Below are 17,048 nucleotides of genomic sequence, written 5' to 3' on the forward strand. Positions count from 1 at the left end.
ATAATTAAGACGCCTTCTCTTCGAAGAAGGATCATCATTTCGGCCATTACCTTGGTAAAGACCCGGGGTGCCGTGGACAATCCAAACGGCAGCGTCTGAAACTGATAATGACAGTTTTGGACCACGAACCTGAGGTACCCTTGTGAAGGACAAATTGGAACATGAAGGTAAGCATCCTTGATGTCCAAGGACACCATAAAATCCCCTTCTTCCAGATTCGCTATCACTGCTCTGAGTGACTCCATCTTGAACTTGAATTTTTGTATGTACAGGTTCAGAGATTTTAGATTTAGAATCGGTCTTACCGAGCCGTCCGGCTTCGGTACCACAAATAGCGTGGAGTAATACCCCTGTCCCTGTTGTAGGAGGGGTACCTTGACTATCACCTGCTGAGAATACAGCTTGTGAATGGCATCCAATTGTTCTTATAGGAACGAAAGGACTGCGGCTTTTTCTGCTGGGAGGTGACCTGGGGTAAAAAGGTGGATTTTCCGGCCGTTGCCGTGGCCACCAGATCCGATAGACCGACCCCAAATAATTCCTCCCCCTTATACGGCAATACTTCCATATGTCGTTTGGAATCCGCATCACCTGACCACTGGCGCGTCCATAAACTTCTTCTGGCAGATATGGACATCGCACTTACTCTTGATGCCAGAGTGCAAATATCTCTCTGTGCATCTCGCATATAAAGAAATGCATCCTTTAACTGCTCTATAGTCAGTAAAATACTGTCCCTATCCAGGGTATCAATATTTTCAGACAGTGACTCCGACCAAGCCACGCCAGCACTGCACATCCAGGCTGAGGCGATTGCTGGTCTCAGTATAACACCCGTATGTGTGTATATACTTTTTAATGTATTCTCCAGCCTCCTATCAGCTGGATCCTTGAGGGCGGCCGTATCAGGAGACGGTAACGCCACTTGCTTTGATAAGCGTGTGAGCGCCTTATCCACCCTAGGAGGTGTTTCCCAGCGCGCCCTAACCTCTGGCGGGAAAGGGTATAATGCCAATAACTTCTTTGAAATTAGCAGTTTTCTATCTGGGGTAACCCACGCTTCATCACACACTTCATTCAGTTCCTCTGATTCAGGAAAAACTATCGGTAGTTTTTTCACACCCCACATAATACCCCTTTTTGTGGTACTTGCAGTATCAGAGATATGCAAAGCCTCCTTCATTGCCGTGATCATATAACGTGTGGCCCTACTGGAAAATACGTTTGTTTCTTCACCGTCGACACTGGATTCAGTGTCAGTGTCTGGGTCTGTGTCGACCGACTGAGGTAAAGGGCGTTTTACAGCCCCTGACGGTGTCTGAGACGCCTGGACAGGTACTAACTGGTTTGCCGGCTGTCTCATGTCGTCAACCGACTTTTGTAGCGTGCTGACACTATCCCGTAATTCCATAAACAAAGCCATCCATTCTGGTGTCGACTCCCTAGGGGGTGACATCACCATTACAGGCAATTGCTCCGCCTCCACGCCAACATCGTCCTCATACATGTCGACACACACAGGGAATGCTCTGATAGAAGACAGGACCCCACTAGCCCTTTGGGGAGACAGAGGGAGAGTTTGCCAGCACACACCCAAGCGCTATAAATATATATAGGGACAACCTTAATAAGTGTGTACCCTTTATAGCAGCTCAAATATTATAAATATCGCCAATAAGTGCCCCCCCTCTCTGTTTTTACCCTGTTTCTGTAGTGCAGTGCAGGGGAGAGTCCTGGGAGCCTTCCTCGCAGCGGAGCTGGGCAGGAAAATGGCGCTGTGTGCTGAGGAGAATAGGCCCCGCCCCCTTATCGGTGGGCTTCTTCTCCCGGTTTTTTTGGAACCTGGCAGGGGTTAAATACATCCATATAGCCCCAGGGGCTATATGTGATATATTTTAGCCAGAATAGGTATATTACATTGCTGCCCAGGGCGCCCCCCCCAGCGCCCTGCACCCTCAGTGACCGCTGGTGTGAAGTGTGCGGAGAGCAATGGCGCACAGCTGCAGTGCTGTGCGCTACCTCATGAAGACTGAGACGTCTTCTGCCGCCGGTTTCTGGACCTCTTCTCTATTCGGCATCTGCAAGGGGGACGGCGGCGCGGCTCCGGTGACCCATCCAGGCTGTACCTGTGATCGTCCCTCTGGAGCTAGTGTCCAGTAGCCTAAGAAGCAAATCCATCCTGCACGCAGGTGAGTTCACTTCTTCTCCCCTAAGTCCCTCGTTGCAGTGAGCCTGTTGCCAGCAGGACTCACTGAAAATAAAAAACCTAACAAACTTTTTCTAAGCAGCTCTTTAGGAGAGCCACCTAGATTGCACCCTGCTCGGACAGGCACAAAAACCTAACTGAGGCTTGGAGGAGGGTCATAGGGGGAGGAGCCAGTACACACCACCTAGTGGTCAAACTTTTAAATTTTGTGCCCTGTCTCCTGCGGAGCCGCTATTCCCCATGGTCCTGACGGAGTCCCAGCATCCACTAGGACGTCAGAGAAACTATATGAATATATTTAGTGCTTGTAACAACTTAACATAAATCCATACGTGTACCTAGGTTTGACTAAAAATTATACAAAAAAAACTTTGACATCGAGTGAAAAAATACAGTAAAAAAAGTGTTGTTGATAGAGTATCATTTACTCTAGTTTTTAAACTCTTCTCTATAGAGTGTAAATGTGTGCCCTCTGCTTGTTATGGAAAGTCACGGCTGCAAATTGAGCAGTGGAGGATTAGGCAGGGGGACAAACCACTGTTCCCTAGACCCCAGCTGCCGGTAACTACCTGCATGTACACTGCAGGGCCGAGGGCAGTTTTGTTCAGATCACTACATTGTGATGTAATTCATGCCTCCAATAAGTCAACTTTTATCTTTCGTGAGATAACTGAACTATTCCAAGCATAGCAAATCAAAATGAATACTACAGTAACTGCTATTGTTGCATAATGTACGTATTGCAGTTTAGATGCAGACTACTGGAGCTTGCCTACTATTTGAGGAAAGACTCAAAATAAGTGTACACTGCCTGCAAAGTACTGTACAAGTCTGCACTATCAAGTTACAGGACACCAACAGTACCAAACATCAGTGCAATGGAATGATGAAACAAAACTGATTCATTCTGTTTATACTAAACATTTTAATCTTTAATAACAAAAACCTATAAGAGTATCAGACAGCCAGAACACAAAACGGTTATGAACTGGCTACCTACATATTCAAGCTTGAAAGATCCTTGCGCTCAGTGATTGAGACAAATGCCTGGGCATTTAAGTCCAATAATGACTGCACAGAAGAACAGATCATCCAACCAGACTGATTTCCCTTTCTGAAGAAAAATCAGTGGTCATTGGATCAGCAGAAATTCTGGCCATATACACGCCATGATTTGCAGCCAATAAGGTCCAACTCCAAATTGGTAGTCAAAAACACATGTAGAGGAAGAAAAACTGCAGTTCTTAACAGTATCAAGTGTATTAATCAAGCCAAGCAGTGCAACAAAGTACAGGTTCCAAATACAGCTCATGACATGCCCAATTTCATTATAAAATACATTACATACATTACATAGTACATATAAAAGGATATTTATGAAAACTAGAAGATGCAAAAGGTACTGTAACCAATGACAGTCGCTGTAAACACTTGTCTCCCACTGTGCGTACAATGCAATACGGAAAAGTTTAGCACACGTATAATCTTGCTAGATTTACTAACATAGTTAGAGCCAAAATAGTCTTAAATTTAAAAAAAAAAAAATAGGGGGGTTAGAACCACCATCCTTCTAAATACTTTAGAATATCACATTTTAGAGATCTGTGATTACTGTTACAGGATTCCAGCTGATACTATTATGAATTAGGGCAGGCAGTGCATATTTACATAATCCATACTAGCAGGCTTCAACTTCTGTGAAACGGGTGGGGAGGGAAAGAAAGCCAAGCATATATGGCCTTTGTTCTTTACATAGCTGATAGTAGGGGTTAAATGTTTCATAAAAACAAAACCACTAAACAAGAGTAAAGAAATGAAAATATTTCATAGCACAAAAAAAAAACACAATTCAGAACATGGCACCCCTTAGATTAGCATTACTAAACTGTTTCAGATCACTAAACTTGTGCAGAACATTAACATGTACCCTCACAGGGCAGGGCGGGTCGCTCATCTGTTGCAATCATGTCATAGGACTTTAAAGATTTAGAAAATCAGAAGCCTTGTGTTAACTCACAAATTAAAAAGGACAGCATATAAATGTCCCTGTGCATCACTACGCATGACAATATTTTGTTCACATGAACAATTCAGATCCAGTAATTGCTACTTTCTATTTACTTCCAGCTGCCACAGATAGGACTTACAGTAATAGCAGCTGAGAAGCACATCAAATAGATGGATTTAAATGGGCTGCAGGCTTCTGCAAGAGCAAACAGTTTATCATTGACCTCCCAAGTATTACCACATACCCTCTTGTTAAACGAATTATGTCTCCTGGCTGAATAAGGCTTCCAATTTCATCCCACACTGAGACAGTGATGCTGCCCGTTTTATCTGCCACTTTGCAGGACCTCACTTCATGACCATCTTTTGTTTTTGTAACTCTGCCTGTATGGAGATTAAAATGGGAAAAACAAGAACTGTCATTTAGTAACTGCAGAAATCAGAAGTAATCATCAGGGCAGATGACTAATAGGGTGTATGTGCAGGCAGCACACTAGCGAACAGCCGCAACTGATGCGAGCAGTAGTCCAGCTGTGCCCACGTGTCTGCCATGCACTTGCTGCTGCATCTGCCTGACCCAGCGGTGCCCAGATAAATGCCGGGCAGTGCCAGCTGGCAACTTACCGATCTCCAGGACAATAAAGACGATATTTAAGTTTTTCTGCCCGGTCTTAATGTCTTTAATAGAGACATAGGAGTCGTTTATGGCGTTCATGGTGACTAATGAGGAGCAGCACAGAGCATCACAGGACTATCTGCATGTAACGCGCACTGCACTAAGACCCCGTGTACACGGAGGAAAAATGGGACGCAGGGAAGTCTGAGACTTTACCACAAAGGGACTACATCAAAAGTCATGGCACAAATGGCATTAAAGAGATGAAGGATATCGGATAGCCACAAGGCTGCCCCTAGCGGTTGGGACAGGACAGCGTAAGGTCTCTGTAACTGTAAGGTATAGGCTTATTCATTGATGAAGGGGGTTACTGATCACGAGAGAGTCTATTTGCCCTTTCCAAATACTATTGTCCTCTAAACCCGCTCTATGTGTGACCACCAGCAACACACCCCTCACCGCCCCTATCGCCTCCTCAACGCAAGCGTGTGCGAGAGGACATGTCTATATATATATACAGGAACAGATCGAACCATTACAGCGATCTTGGGGGGAAACCATCCGTAATTACAGTAAACATTTCTTGCCAAGCTGGTGTTGACCGCGTTAGCCAGTTTTATGTGACGTTACCGAAGTACTATCACTTTCTGAGTCTGTAACATTATCACAAACAGCGACTCCACAAACCTAAAGGAAGGGTGCGCCCGCAATAGGAATGGTACGGTCCTAGAATTCTGCCTGTTCTTATCTAACGAGTGTGCTGAAATATTGGGCTCTGATTGGTCAGTTTCAGGAATTGGGTGTGGCCAATGATCTTTTGTCCGGTTTTCGACGCTCTTTATTGTTACTGCAGTGCTGATATATACATTTGACATTTCCAATGTTATGTACTCCGCCTGAGCTTGTGTGAGACAGTGCGGTCACTCACAGTCGCTGTGTAGTCCCTAGTGTGAGTGGGACTTAAAATACTTTATTACTGTTCTTATTATTCATGGTTTACGCCGTCTCAGTTACTCGGGAGTGTGTAAACCTTAAAATGATTCATATAAGAAAACTAGAGAATGTGCGACGTGGCCCGGGCGGGCGTAGAATAAAGGCCTCACTTCCGTCCTTATGATACGTTCCCCGTGTAAGTTGCACTGCAGGCATTACAGGCAGCATTCACTACAAGAAAACTAAGAGCTGATTATTATCTGTACTACCCGCTGTTTTGCATGTACCTGAATATTTGCTTATACGTTGTGAGGACGGGTTATATTACTAAACACGCTGCTTCCCTGGCGGAAAACTCCCTGAGGGGTCTGTACGCCATGGCAGCAGCCCTTGGGCAGTGTGCACCATGGTTACAAGTGAGATAATCATTCATGAACTACAAGACTTGCCAGTGATAGAATCTGCTTGCTCATACTGGCCTGTAAAGAACTACAAGTGTCAGCATTCCACCACTGCACCATGGCAGCATGCATTTAGTAATATGTATTTCACAAACTCCCCTAATAGTAAAAAAAAAAAAAAAAAAATACATCTTGTATTAGTTATTATCTGTATTTTCTAAAATATATATAAATCCTTAATTTAATTTCCCCTATTTTACCACTTTATTCTTTTAAAGCTATATGGAGCCTTCTGCTTGGAAGTACCAAATATGGGTGGGAGCCAGCGCAACGAAGCGGCCTCAGTGGCGAGCTGTGCTCACCACAGGTTCTATTCCCACTCTTTGGGTGTCGTGGACACCCATGGTTGGGAATAGTGCGTGCTTAAAGTGGTCCTAGAGATGTAGTGGAACTCACCCCCCTCCCCACGGCGCCCATGTAATAAAGGTATGGGGTGTGGTCTCAAAAAGAAAGGGGCATTGTCACACAATAGTAATAACGCCCACAGTAGTAGCACCAAAGTGGAAATTTTGAAGTGGGGGTATGGAAAAGTGAAGGTTGTAATTATGCGCGCGCGCGCTCCTGAAAAGGCGGCGTGGGTACTCAAAAGGGGGCGTGCCCTTTAGTGTAGTTTACCACACCATATACCCCTTATACACCGCAATAGTAGGACCCCTTACTGGTGCCACTTTCACATTACACCACACAGTATGAGCCGAAATTCACATTATACCCAACAGTATGAGCCGAAATTCACATTATACCCAACATTATGAGCCGAAATTTTATTTATTTTTCTCTAACGTCCTAAGTGGATGCTGGGGACTCCGTCAGGACCATGGGGAATAGCGGCTCCGCAGGAGACAGGGCACAAAAATAAAGCTTTAGGATCAGGTGGTGTGTACTGGCTCCTCCCCCTATGACCCTCCTCCAAGCCTCAGTTAGGTTTTTGTGCCCGTCCGAGCAGGGTGCAATCTAGGTGGCTCTCTTAAAGAGCTGCTTAGAAAAAGTTTTTTAGGTTTTTTATTTTCAGTGAGTCCTGCTGGCAACAGGCTCACTGCATCGAGGGACTTAGGGGAGAGAATTTCAACTCACCTGCGTGCAGGATGGATTGGATTTTTAGGCTACTGGACACCATTAGCTCCAGAGGGAGTCGGAACACAGGTCTCACCCTGGGGTTCGTCCCGGAGCCGCGCCGCCGACCCCCCTTACAGATGCTGAAGATTGAAGGTCCGGAAACAGGCGGCAGAAGGCTCTTCAGTCTTCATGAAGGTAGCGCACAGCACTGCAGCTGTGCGCCATTGTTGTCACACACTTCACACCAAGCGGTCACGGAGGGTGCAGGGCGCCCTGGGCAGCAATATTTTATTACCTTAAGGCAAAAGAATACATCACATATAGCCATTAAGGCTATATGTATGTATTTAACCCATGCCAATTATCTAAATCCACGGGAGGAAAGCCCGCCGAAATAGGGGGCGGGGCTTATTCTCCTCAGCACACAGCGCCATTTTCCTGCTCAGCTCCGCTGTGAGGAAGGCTCCCAGGACTCTCCCCTGCACTGCACTACAGAAACAGGGTAAAACAGAGAGGGGGGGCATTTTTTGGCGATATACTGGATATATTTAAGCTGCTATAAGGAACAACACTTATATAAGGTTGTTCCCATATATATTATAGCGCTTGGGTGTGTGCTGGCAAACTCTCCCTCTGTCTCCCCAAAGGGCTAGTGGGGTCCTGTCTTCGATAAGTGCATTCCCTGTGTGTCTGCTGTGTGTCGGTACGTGTGTGTCGACATATATGAGGACGATGTTGGCGTGGAGGCAGAGCAATTGCCGATAATGGTGATGTCACCCCCCAGGGAGTCGACACCGGAATGGATGGCTTTGTTTATGGAATTACGTGATAATGTCAGCACATTACAAAAATCAGTTGACGACATGAGACGGCCGGCAAACCAGTTAGTACCTGCCCAGGCGTCTCAGACACCGTCAGGGGCTGTAAAGCGCCCTTTACCTCAGTCGGTCGACACAGACACTGAATCTAGTGTCGACGGTGATGAAACAAACGTATTTTCAAGTAGGGCCACACGTTATATGATCACGGCAATGAAGGAGGCTTTGCATATCTCTGATGCTGCAAGTACCACAAAAAGGGGTATTATGTGGGGGGTGAAAAAACTACCTGTAGTTTTTCCTGAATCAGAGGAATTAAATTATGTATGTGATGAAGCGTGGTTTAACCCAGATAGAAAAATGCTAATTTCAAAAAAGTTATTAGCATTATACCCTTTCCCGCCAGAGGTTAGGGCGCGCTGGGAAACACCCCCTAGGGTGGATAAGGCGCTCACACGCTTATCAAAACAAGTGGCGTTACCGTCTCCGGATACGGCCGCCCTCAAGGATCCAGCAGATAGGAGACTGGAAACTACCCTAAAAAGTATATACACACATACTGGTGTTATACTGCGACCGGCCATCGCCTCAGCCTGGATGTGCAGTGCTGGGGTCGTCTGGTTGGATTCCCTGACTGAAAATATTGATACCCTGGATAGGGACAGTATTTTATTGACTATAGAGCAATTAAAGGATGCTTTCCTTTATATGCGAGATGCGCAGAGAGATATTTGCACTCTGGCATCGAGAGTAAATGCGATGTCCATATCTGCCAGAAGGAGTTTATGGACGCGACAGTGGTCAGGTGATGCGGATTCCAAACGGCATATGGAAGTATTGCCGTATAAAGTGGAGGAATTATTTGGCGTCGGTCTATCGGATCTGGTGGCCACGGCAACTGCCGGAAAATCCACCTTTTTACCTCAGACCCCCTCCCAACAGAAAAAGACACCGTCTTTTCAGCCGCAGTCCTTTCGGTCCTATAAGAACAAGCGGACAAAAGGACAGTCATATCTGCCTAGGGGCAGAGGAAGGGGTAAGAGAGGGCAGCAAGCAGCCCCTGCCCAGGAACAGAAGCCCTCCCAGGGTTCTGCAAAGCCCTCAGCATGACGCTGGGGCCTTACAAGCGGACTCAGGAACGGTGGGGGGTCGACTCAAGAATTTCAGCGCACAGTGGGCTTGCTCACAGGTGGACCCCTGGATTCTGCAGGTAGTATCTCAGGGTTACAGGTTGGAATTCGAGAAGTCTCCCCCTCGCCGGTTCCTAAAGTCTGCTTTGCCAACGTCTCCCTCAGACAGGGCGACGGTATTGGAAGCCATTCACAAGCTGTTTGCTCAGCAGGTGATAGTCAAGGTACCCCTCCTACAACAGGGAAAGGGGTATTACTCCACGCTATTTGTGGTACCGAAGCCGGACGGCTCGGTAAGACCTATTCTAAATCTGAAATCTTTGAACCTGTACATACAAAAATTCAAGTTCAAGATGGAGTCACTCAGAGCAGTGATAGCGAATCTGGAAGAAGGGGACTTTATGGTGTCCCTGGACATAAAGGATGCTTACCTGCATGTCCCAATTTGCCCTTCACATCAAGGGTACCTCAGGTTCGTGGTGCAAAACTGTCATTATCAGTTTCAGACGCTGCCGTTTGGATTGTCCACGGCACCTCGGGTCTTTACCAAGGTAATGGCCGAAATGATGATTCTTCTGCGAAGAAGAGGCGTATTAATTATCCCTTACTTGGACGATCTCCTGATAAGGGCAAGGTCCAGAGAACAGCTGGAGGACGGAGTAGCACTAACCCAAGTAGTGCCAAGTAGTGCTGCAACAACACGGGTGGATTCTGAATTTTCCAAAATCTCAGTTGACCCCGACAACACGTCTGCTGTTCCTGGGAATGATTCTGGACACGGTTCAGAAAAAGGTGTTTCTTCCTGAGGAGAAAGCCAGGGAGTTATCCGAACTTGTCAGGAACCTCCTAAAACCAGGGACAGTGTCTGTACATCAATGCACAAGAGTCCTGGGAAAGATGGTGGCTTCTTACGAAGCGATTCCATTCGGCAGATTCCACGCACTAACTTTTCAGTGGGATCTGCTGGACAAATGGTCCGGATCGCATCTGCAGATGCATCAGCGGATAACCTTATCGCCACGGACAAGGGTGTCTCTTCTGTGGTGGTTGCAGAGTGCTCATCTGTTAGAGGGCCGCAGATTCGGCATACAGGACTGGGTCCTGGTGACCACGGATGCCAGTCTGAGAGGCTGGGGAGCGGTCACACAAGGAAGAAACTTCCAGGGAGTATGGTCAAGCCTGGAGATGTCTCTTCACATAAATATACTGGAGCTAAGAGCGATTTACAATGCTCTAAGTCTGGCAAAACCCCTGCTTCAGGGTCAGCCGGTGTTGATCCAGTCGGACAACATCACGGCAGTCGCCCACGTAAACAGACAGGGCGGCACAAGAAGCAGGACAGCAATGGCAGAAGCTGCAAGGATTCTTCGCTGGGCGGAAGATCATGTGATAGCACTGTCAGCAGTATTCATTCCGGGAGTGGACAACTGGGAAGCAGACTTCCTCAGCAGACACGATCTACACCCGGGAGAGTGGGGACTTCATCCAGAAGTCTTCCACATGATTGTGAACCGTTGGGAAAAACCAATGGTGGATATGATGGCGTCCCGCCTCAACAAAAAACTGGACAGGTATTGCGCCAGGTCAAGAGATCCTCAGGCAATAGCTGTGGACGCTCTGGTAACACCGTGGGTGTTCCAGTCAGTGTATGTGTTCCCTCCTCTGCCTCTCATACCAAAAGTACTGAGAATTATACGGCAGAAGGGAGTAAGAACGATACTAGTGGCTCCGGATTGGCCAAGAAGAACTTGGTACCCGGAACTTCAAGAGATGCTCACGGAGGATCCGTGGCCTCTACCTCTAAGACGGGACCTGCTTCAGCAGGGACCGTGTCTATTCCAAGACTTACCGCGGCTGCGTTTGACGGCATGGCGGTTGAACGCCGAATTCTAAAGGAAAAAGGCATTCCGGAAGAGGTCATTCCTACACTGGTAAAAGCCAGGAAGGAGGTGACTGCACAACATTATCACCGCATTTGGAGAAAATATGTTGCGTGGTGTGAGGCCAGGAAGGCCCCCACGGAGGAATTTCAACTGGGTCGATTCCTACATTTCCTGCAAACAGGATTGTCTATGGGCCTCAAATTGGGGTCCATTAAGGTGCAAATTTCGGCCCTGTCGATTTTCTTCCAGAAAGAATTGGTTTCAGTTCCTGAAGTCCAGACCTTTGTAAAAGGAGTACTACATATACAGCCCCCGGTTGTGCCCCCAGTGGCACCGTGGGATCTTAATGTAGTCTTGGATTTTCTCAAATCCCATTGGTTTGAGCCGCTCAAATCGGTGGAGCTGAAGTATCTCACATGGAAAGTAACCATGCTACTGGCCCTGGCTTCAGCCAGGAGAGTATCAGAATTGGCGGCTTTATCATATAAGAGCCCATATCTGATTTTCCATACGGACAGGGCAGAACTGCGGACGCGTCCTCATTTTCTGCCTAAGGTGGTGTCAGCGTTTCACCTGAACCAGCCTATTGTAGTGCCTGCGGCTACTAACGAGTTGGAGGATTCCAAGTTGTTGGACGTGGTCCGGGCATTGAAAATATATATTTCAAGAACGGCGGGAGTCAGAAAGTCTGACTCACTGCTTATATTGTATGCACCCAACAAGATGGGTGCTCCTGCTTCTAAGCAGACGATTGCTCGTTGGATTTGTAGCACAATTCAACTTGCACATTCTGTGGCAGGCTTGCCACAACCTAAATCTGTCAAGGCCCATTCCACAAGGAAAGTGGGCTCATCCTGGGCGGCTGCCCGGGGAGTCTCGGCATTACAACTCTGCCGAGCTGCTACTTGGTCAGGGGCAAATACGTTTGCAAAATTCTACAAATTTGATACCCTGGCTGAGGAGGACCTTGAGTTCTCTCATTCGGTGCTGCAGAGTCATCCGCACTCTCCCGCCCGTTTGGGAGCTTTGGTATAATCCCCATGGTCCTGACGGAGTCCCCAGCATCCACTTAGGACGTTAGAGAAAATAAGAATTTACTTACCGATAATTCTATTTCTCGTAGTCCGTAGTGGATGCTGGGCGCCCATCCCAAGTGCGGATTGTCTGCAATACTTGTACATAGTTATTGTTACAAAAAAATCGGGTTGTTATTTGTTGTGAGCCGTCTGTTCAGAGGCTCCTACGTTTGTCATACTGTTAACTGGGTTCAGATCACAAGTTATACGGTGTGATTGGTGTGGCTGGTATGAGTCTTACCCGGGGTTCAATATCCTTCCTTATTGTGTACGCTCGTCCGGGCACAGTATCCTAACTGAGGCTTGGAGGAGGGTCATAGGGGGAGGAGCCAGTACACACCACCTGATCCTAAAGCTTTATTTTTGTGCCCTGTCTCCTGCGGAGCCGCTATTCCCCATGGTCCTGACGGAGTCCCCAGCATCCACTACGGACTACGAGAAATAGAATTATCGGTAAGTAAATTCTTATTATTATTTATTAACAGTTTCTTATATAGCGCGGCAAATTCCGTTGCGCTTTACAATTTGAAATAACAATAACAAACTGGGTGATAACAGTCATAGAGGTAGGAAGGCCCTGCTCGCAAGCTTACAATCTATAGGGAAATAGCACCTTTCCTTGTGTACATATGCCTATCTATTGCATAGAATGAGAAGACATGTGAGAATATGTGTGGACTGTACAGAGTGGATGCAATTTGATAGGAAGGTTTAGGAAAGTTATCTGGGCGGTTCTGGAATTTGATACGCTTGCCTAAAGAGGTGAGTTTTCAGGGAACGCTTGAAGGTTTGGAGACTAGAGGAGAGTCTTATTGTGCGTGGTAGGGCATTCCACAGAGTGGGTGCAGCCCGATGAAAGTCCTGCAGTCGTGAGAGGGAGCGAGTAATGAGTGTGGATGAGAGACGCAGGTCTTGTGAAGAGCGAAGAGGTCGGGTTGGGAGATATTTTGTGATAAGCGAAGTGATGTACGTTGGTGTAGTTTGGTTAATGGCCTTGTGTGAGAGTAAAAGTATTTTATATTGAATGCAGTAGAGTACAGGTAACCAATGGAGGGACTGACAGAGTGGATCTGCAGACGATGAACGTCTAGCGAGGAAGATAAGCCTCGCCGCTGCATTCAGAATGTATTGTAGTGGTGAGAGTCTCGTTTTGGGAAGACCAGTTAGGAGACTATTGCAATAATCAATGCAGGAGATAATGAGAGCGTGGATTAGAGTTTTAGCAGTGTCTTGTGTAAGGTATGGTCGTATTTTGGATATGTTTTTTAGATGCATGTAACATGATCTTGAGACAGATTGAATGTGGGGAACAAAGGACAGATCAAAGTCAAGGATGACACCTAGGCAGCGAGCTTGTGGGGTAGGGTAGATTGTCGAGTTTTCAACAGTGATAGAGATATCAGGTTGGTACCTACTATTGGCCGGTGGAAATATAATTAACTCTGTCTTTGAAATATTCAGTTTGAGGTGGCGAGATGTCATCCAGGATGAAATGGCAGAAAGGCATTCAGTGACACGGTCCAGTACAGATAGGGACAAGTCAGGGGAGGATAGGTAGAGTTCTGCGTACAGATGATACTGAAAACCAAAAGAGCTGATTAGTTTACCAAGAGATGAGGTATAGATAGAGAAAAGCAGAGGACCCAAGAATGAGCCTTGCGGTACTCCAACTGAAAGAGGTAGCGAAGAGGAGGTAGATTCAGAGAAGCGAACACTGAAGGAGCGATTAGATAGGTACGATAGGAACCAAGAAAGGGCTGTGTCTTTAAGACCTGGGGATTGTAGTTTCTGTATGAGAAGAGAGTGGTCTACAGTGTCAAATGCAGCAGATAGATCTAGAAGAATAAGTAGTGAGTAGTGGCCTTTAGACTTCGTAGTGACCAAATCATTAACCACTTTAGTCAGTGCTGTCTCTGTGGAATGTTGGGAACGGAAGCCTGACTGAAGTGGGTCCAACAAAGTGTATGAGTTAAGAAAGTGTGTGAGTCGAGAGTAGGCAAGTCTCTCAAGCAGCTTAGAGAGACAAGAAAGCTGAGCGATAGGGCGGTAGTTTGAGAGAGCATTAGGGTCAGAATTTTGTTTTTTTTAAATGGGAGTAATCACTGCATGCTTGAAGAGTGAAGGAAAAATACCAGTAGAGAGAGAGAGATTACAGATGTTAGTTAAGGTAGGGATGAGCACCAGAGACAGAGCTTTACTTATTTGTGAGGGTAAAGGATCAAGAGGAGAGGCAGAAGAGAAGCAGGATGAGAAGAGTGATGATACTTCATCTTCATTTGTGGGATCAAATGAAGAAAGAGTGCCAGAGGGTTCAGGTAAAGAACGGAGCAGGTCACTGGCTGCCATAGAGCATACCATTTCATCTCGGATCTTATCAATCTTCTCCTTGAAGTAGGAAGCAAGATCCTGTGCCTTGATAGTGGCGGGTGGGGTAGGTGTGGGAGGATTCAGAAGTGATTTAAATGTATTAAAGAGTTGTTTGGGGTTAGAGGCTTGAGCAGAGATAAGAGTTTGGAAATATGTTTGTTTGGCAGTGTCCAGGGCATTTTTATAAGAATGGTAAAGAGTCTTATATGTGAGGAAGTCACTTGAAATCCGAGATTTACGCCACTGACGTTCAAGTTTTCGTGTGAGTTTTTGTAGTTGTCTTGTTAATTTGGAGTGCCATGGTTGACATCTAGGCCTACATGGAGTGTGATGGGTAGCTGGAGCCACTTCATCAAGGGCTAGTTCTAGAGTCTCATTAAGGTGTGATAAAGGTAACCCCAGGAAAGGGCACCCCTTTGCTTAACCAAGTTCAAGCACGCATTCAGTCAGTCAGCATCAGGTTCATACACGGCTGCAGCCAGTGACCAGTCAACAAAATAACCTTTGTAATAACTAGCCACACGTGTGTAAAGTGGAAAGTAATAGAGCAGAGAGCTTTATTTCCTACCAGCAGTACATTATAAAGTGATACAAATTAACATATCGTGTCGTCGATTCCTGACACGAAGCTTAATCCTATTGGCTAATAAAACTTCTATCTTATACGTAATATGTTTGCCAACGTCTATATTTTTTATATGTGCTGTTAAGTGGAATAACTGGGGGGGTTTTGCTAACCTCGAAACCTACATATGTCTGGTTATATTTTTACACCTGCTATACCGCAAACTGACAAATACCCTTTGAAGCTCACATGTCTAGCTGCTGACATTATATTTCTGCTAGGAAATTACCGTATAATATATCTTAGATAAAGGTCATAACTTCACAATATGGGTTCAAACAAAGTGCAGTGTCTGTACTTTTTCCTGTGTCAGCTCTCAGCTGAAAACAATTTGAAACAGCTTGTCAGATGTCAATTATAAATGGAGTCTTATGAACAAATATGTCTTCCATCTTTATCAACTTCCCCTCTTTGTTTCTAATTTTTACCTTTAATTTACCCTTCCTTTACCTGGTCATTGATTCTATAGGGACACCTATTTTCACGACTGGTGTACTATAAGGGCACTCCAGGCATGGGCTAATCCATTCAACATCCGTTTTCTCGGGCAGAACCAATGTTCCCTATCCTCTTTTTCCTAACCACAAGAGAAAGTTCACAAAGGAGAAGCGTCTTTTGAGGATGGAATCATTATAATGTTCATGGTCCTTGCTCAATAGTCCTCGAAAGTCTTTTTGACTCAATATTGTGACAGCAAAGTTCATTAGATTACGTCATCAAAACAGTAGGGACAGCTAAAAGCTTCTGTGTATCTGGTATCACAGGTTTCACAGTAGAAGTGTTATGATTCCAGCACTCCTCGCCAGAGGAGATCTTATGACAATGACCGGAGCACTGGAATGGAATGCTGGGAACGGGAGCAGGAAAGAATAATAGCCCCTGGCGCCCTAACTCTGTTGTCTCACCCGTGCTATCGGAAATCCCTTGCGAGACTATGGTTTCTTGAGCCCTTGGCAGCCGCGTTTGAAGGGCGGATTATGTCTGCCCAACTCCGATGCCCCCCGGTCTTAATGAGAGACAAAGGGAAATCCGAGGCAGGATGATAACAAGAGGACCTCTAGCTAACAACAGGCCAGGGGCTACGAGCTAACTAAAAAACCTAAAGTATGTGCGGAAAAACCGCCAGGGAAAAGGACAACCAAAATCCACTTGTCCAATACTCCTACCCGGCACCGCCGGATACCAGAGTGGACCTGTGGAAGCGGAACCCTCCGCAAAATGCTCCAAACACAAATAATAAAGGGTAAAGCGGCCGAGCCGCTACACACGGCAGAGCCGCGACTCACGAACACCACTGGATGTTAAACGGTGATCGGTCAGGACTCCAGGGACGAGATGATAACTCCCGAGTACAGGACTTCAGAGGACTGGAGCGACCGGATACAGCAAGACTGGAAACAGACTCTCAGCAAACAAAGACAGCATGCAGGAAGCTATTACCGGCGTCTGTGAGAAGCCCTGAGAGTGAATTTAAACAGGAGTCCTCCAATTAGCTGCTGACAGAGCTGATTAGAATGAATGACATGCAGCTGCCTTGCTGCACGGCCAGAGATCAGGTGCACCTATTAATTAAACAGGACCCAGCAACGGGGAACGCGGTCCGCCAGTGGCGTCCCCGTTGCTAGGGTCCGTGCGGCTCAGCGCGCCCGGCGTCTAGCGTTGCTAGGGAGCCGGCAGCTGTACGCGCACGGCGTCCCTAGTTGCTAGGCGCTGGGCCGCGCAGACGAGCGGACCCCGGCGCCTAACAGTACCCCCCCCCTTGAGGAGGGGTCAAGGAACCCCTAAAGCCAGGTTTCCGAGGAAATTCCCGAAAAAATGCCCTCTTGAGCCTCGGGGCATGAAGATCCTTATCCAAGACCCAAGACCTTTC

General features: G+C 46.5%; 1 protein-coding gene across 4 annotated transcripts in view; it reads right to left on the reverse strand.

The window, feature by feature from the left end:
• Positions 1-5,324, reverse strand: part of NABP1 (nucleic acid binding protein 1) — a 55,813-nt gene extending 50,489 nt beyond the window's left edge. For all 4 annotated transcript variants that reach the window (XM_063932344.1, XM_063932343.1, XM_063932345.1 and 1 more), the window contains exons 1-2: positions 4,838-5,324; positions 4,459-4,597 (exon numbers count right to left, since the gene is read on the reverse strand). In XM_063932344.1, coding sequence (XP_063788414.1) covers positions 4,459-4,597; positions 4,838-4,928 — 230 coding nt within the window. In that variant the 5' untranslated portion in view covers positions 4,929-5,324. The remainder of the gene's footprint in view (positions 1-4,458; positions 4,598-4,837) is intronic.
• Between the last annotated feature and the right edge of the window lie 11,724 nt (positions 5,325-17,048).

Source organism: Pseudophryne corroboree, chromosome 7, assembly GCF_028390025.1.
Source record: "Pseudophryne corroboree isolate aPseCor3 chromosome 7, aPseCor3.hap2, whole genome shotgun sequence".
Lineage (NCBI taxonomy): Eukaryota > Metazoa > Chordata > Amphibia > Anura > Myobatrachidae > Pseudophryne > Pseudophryne corroboree.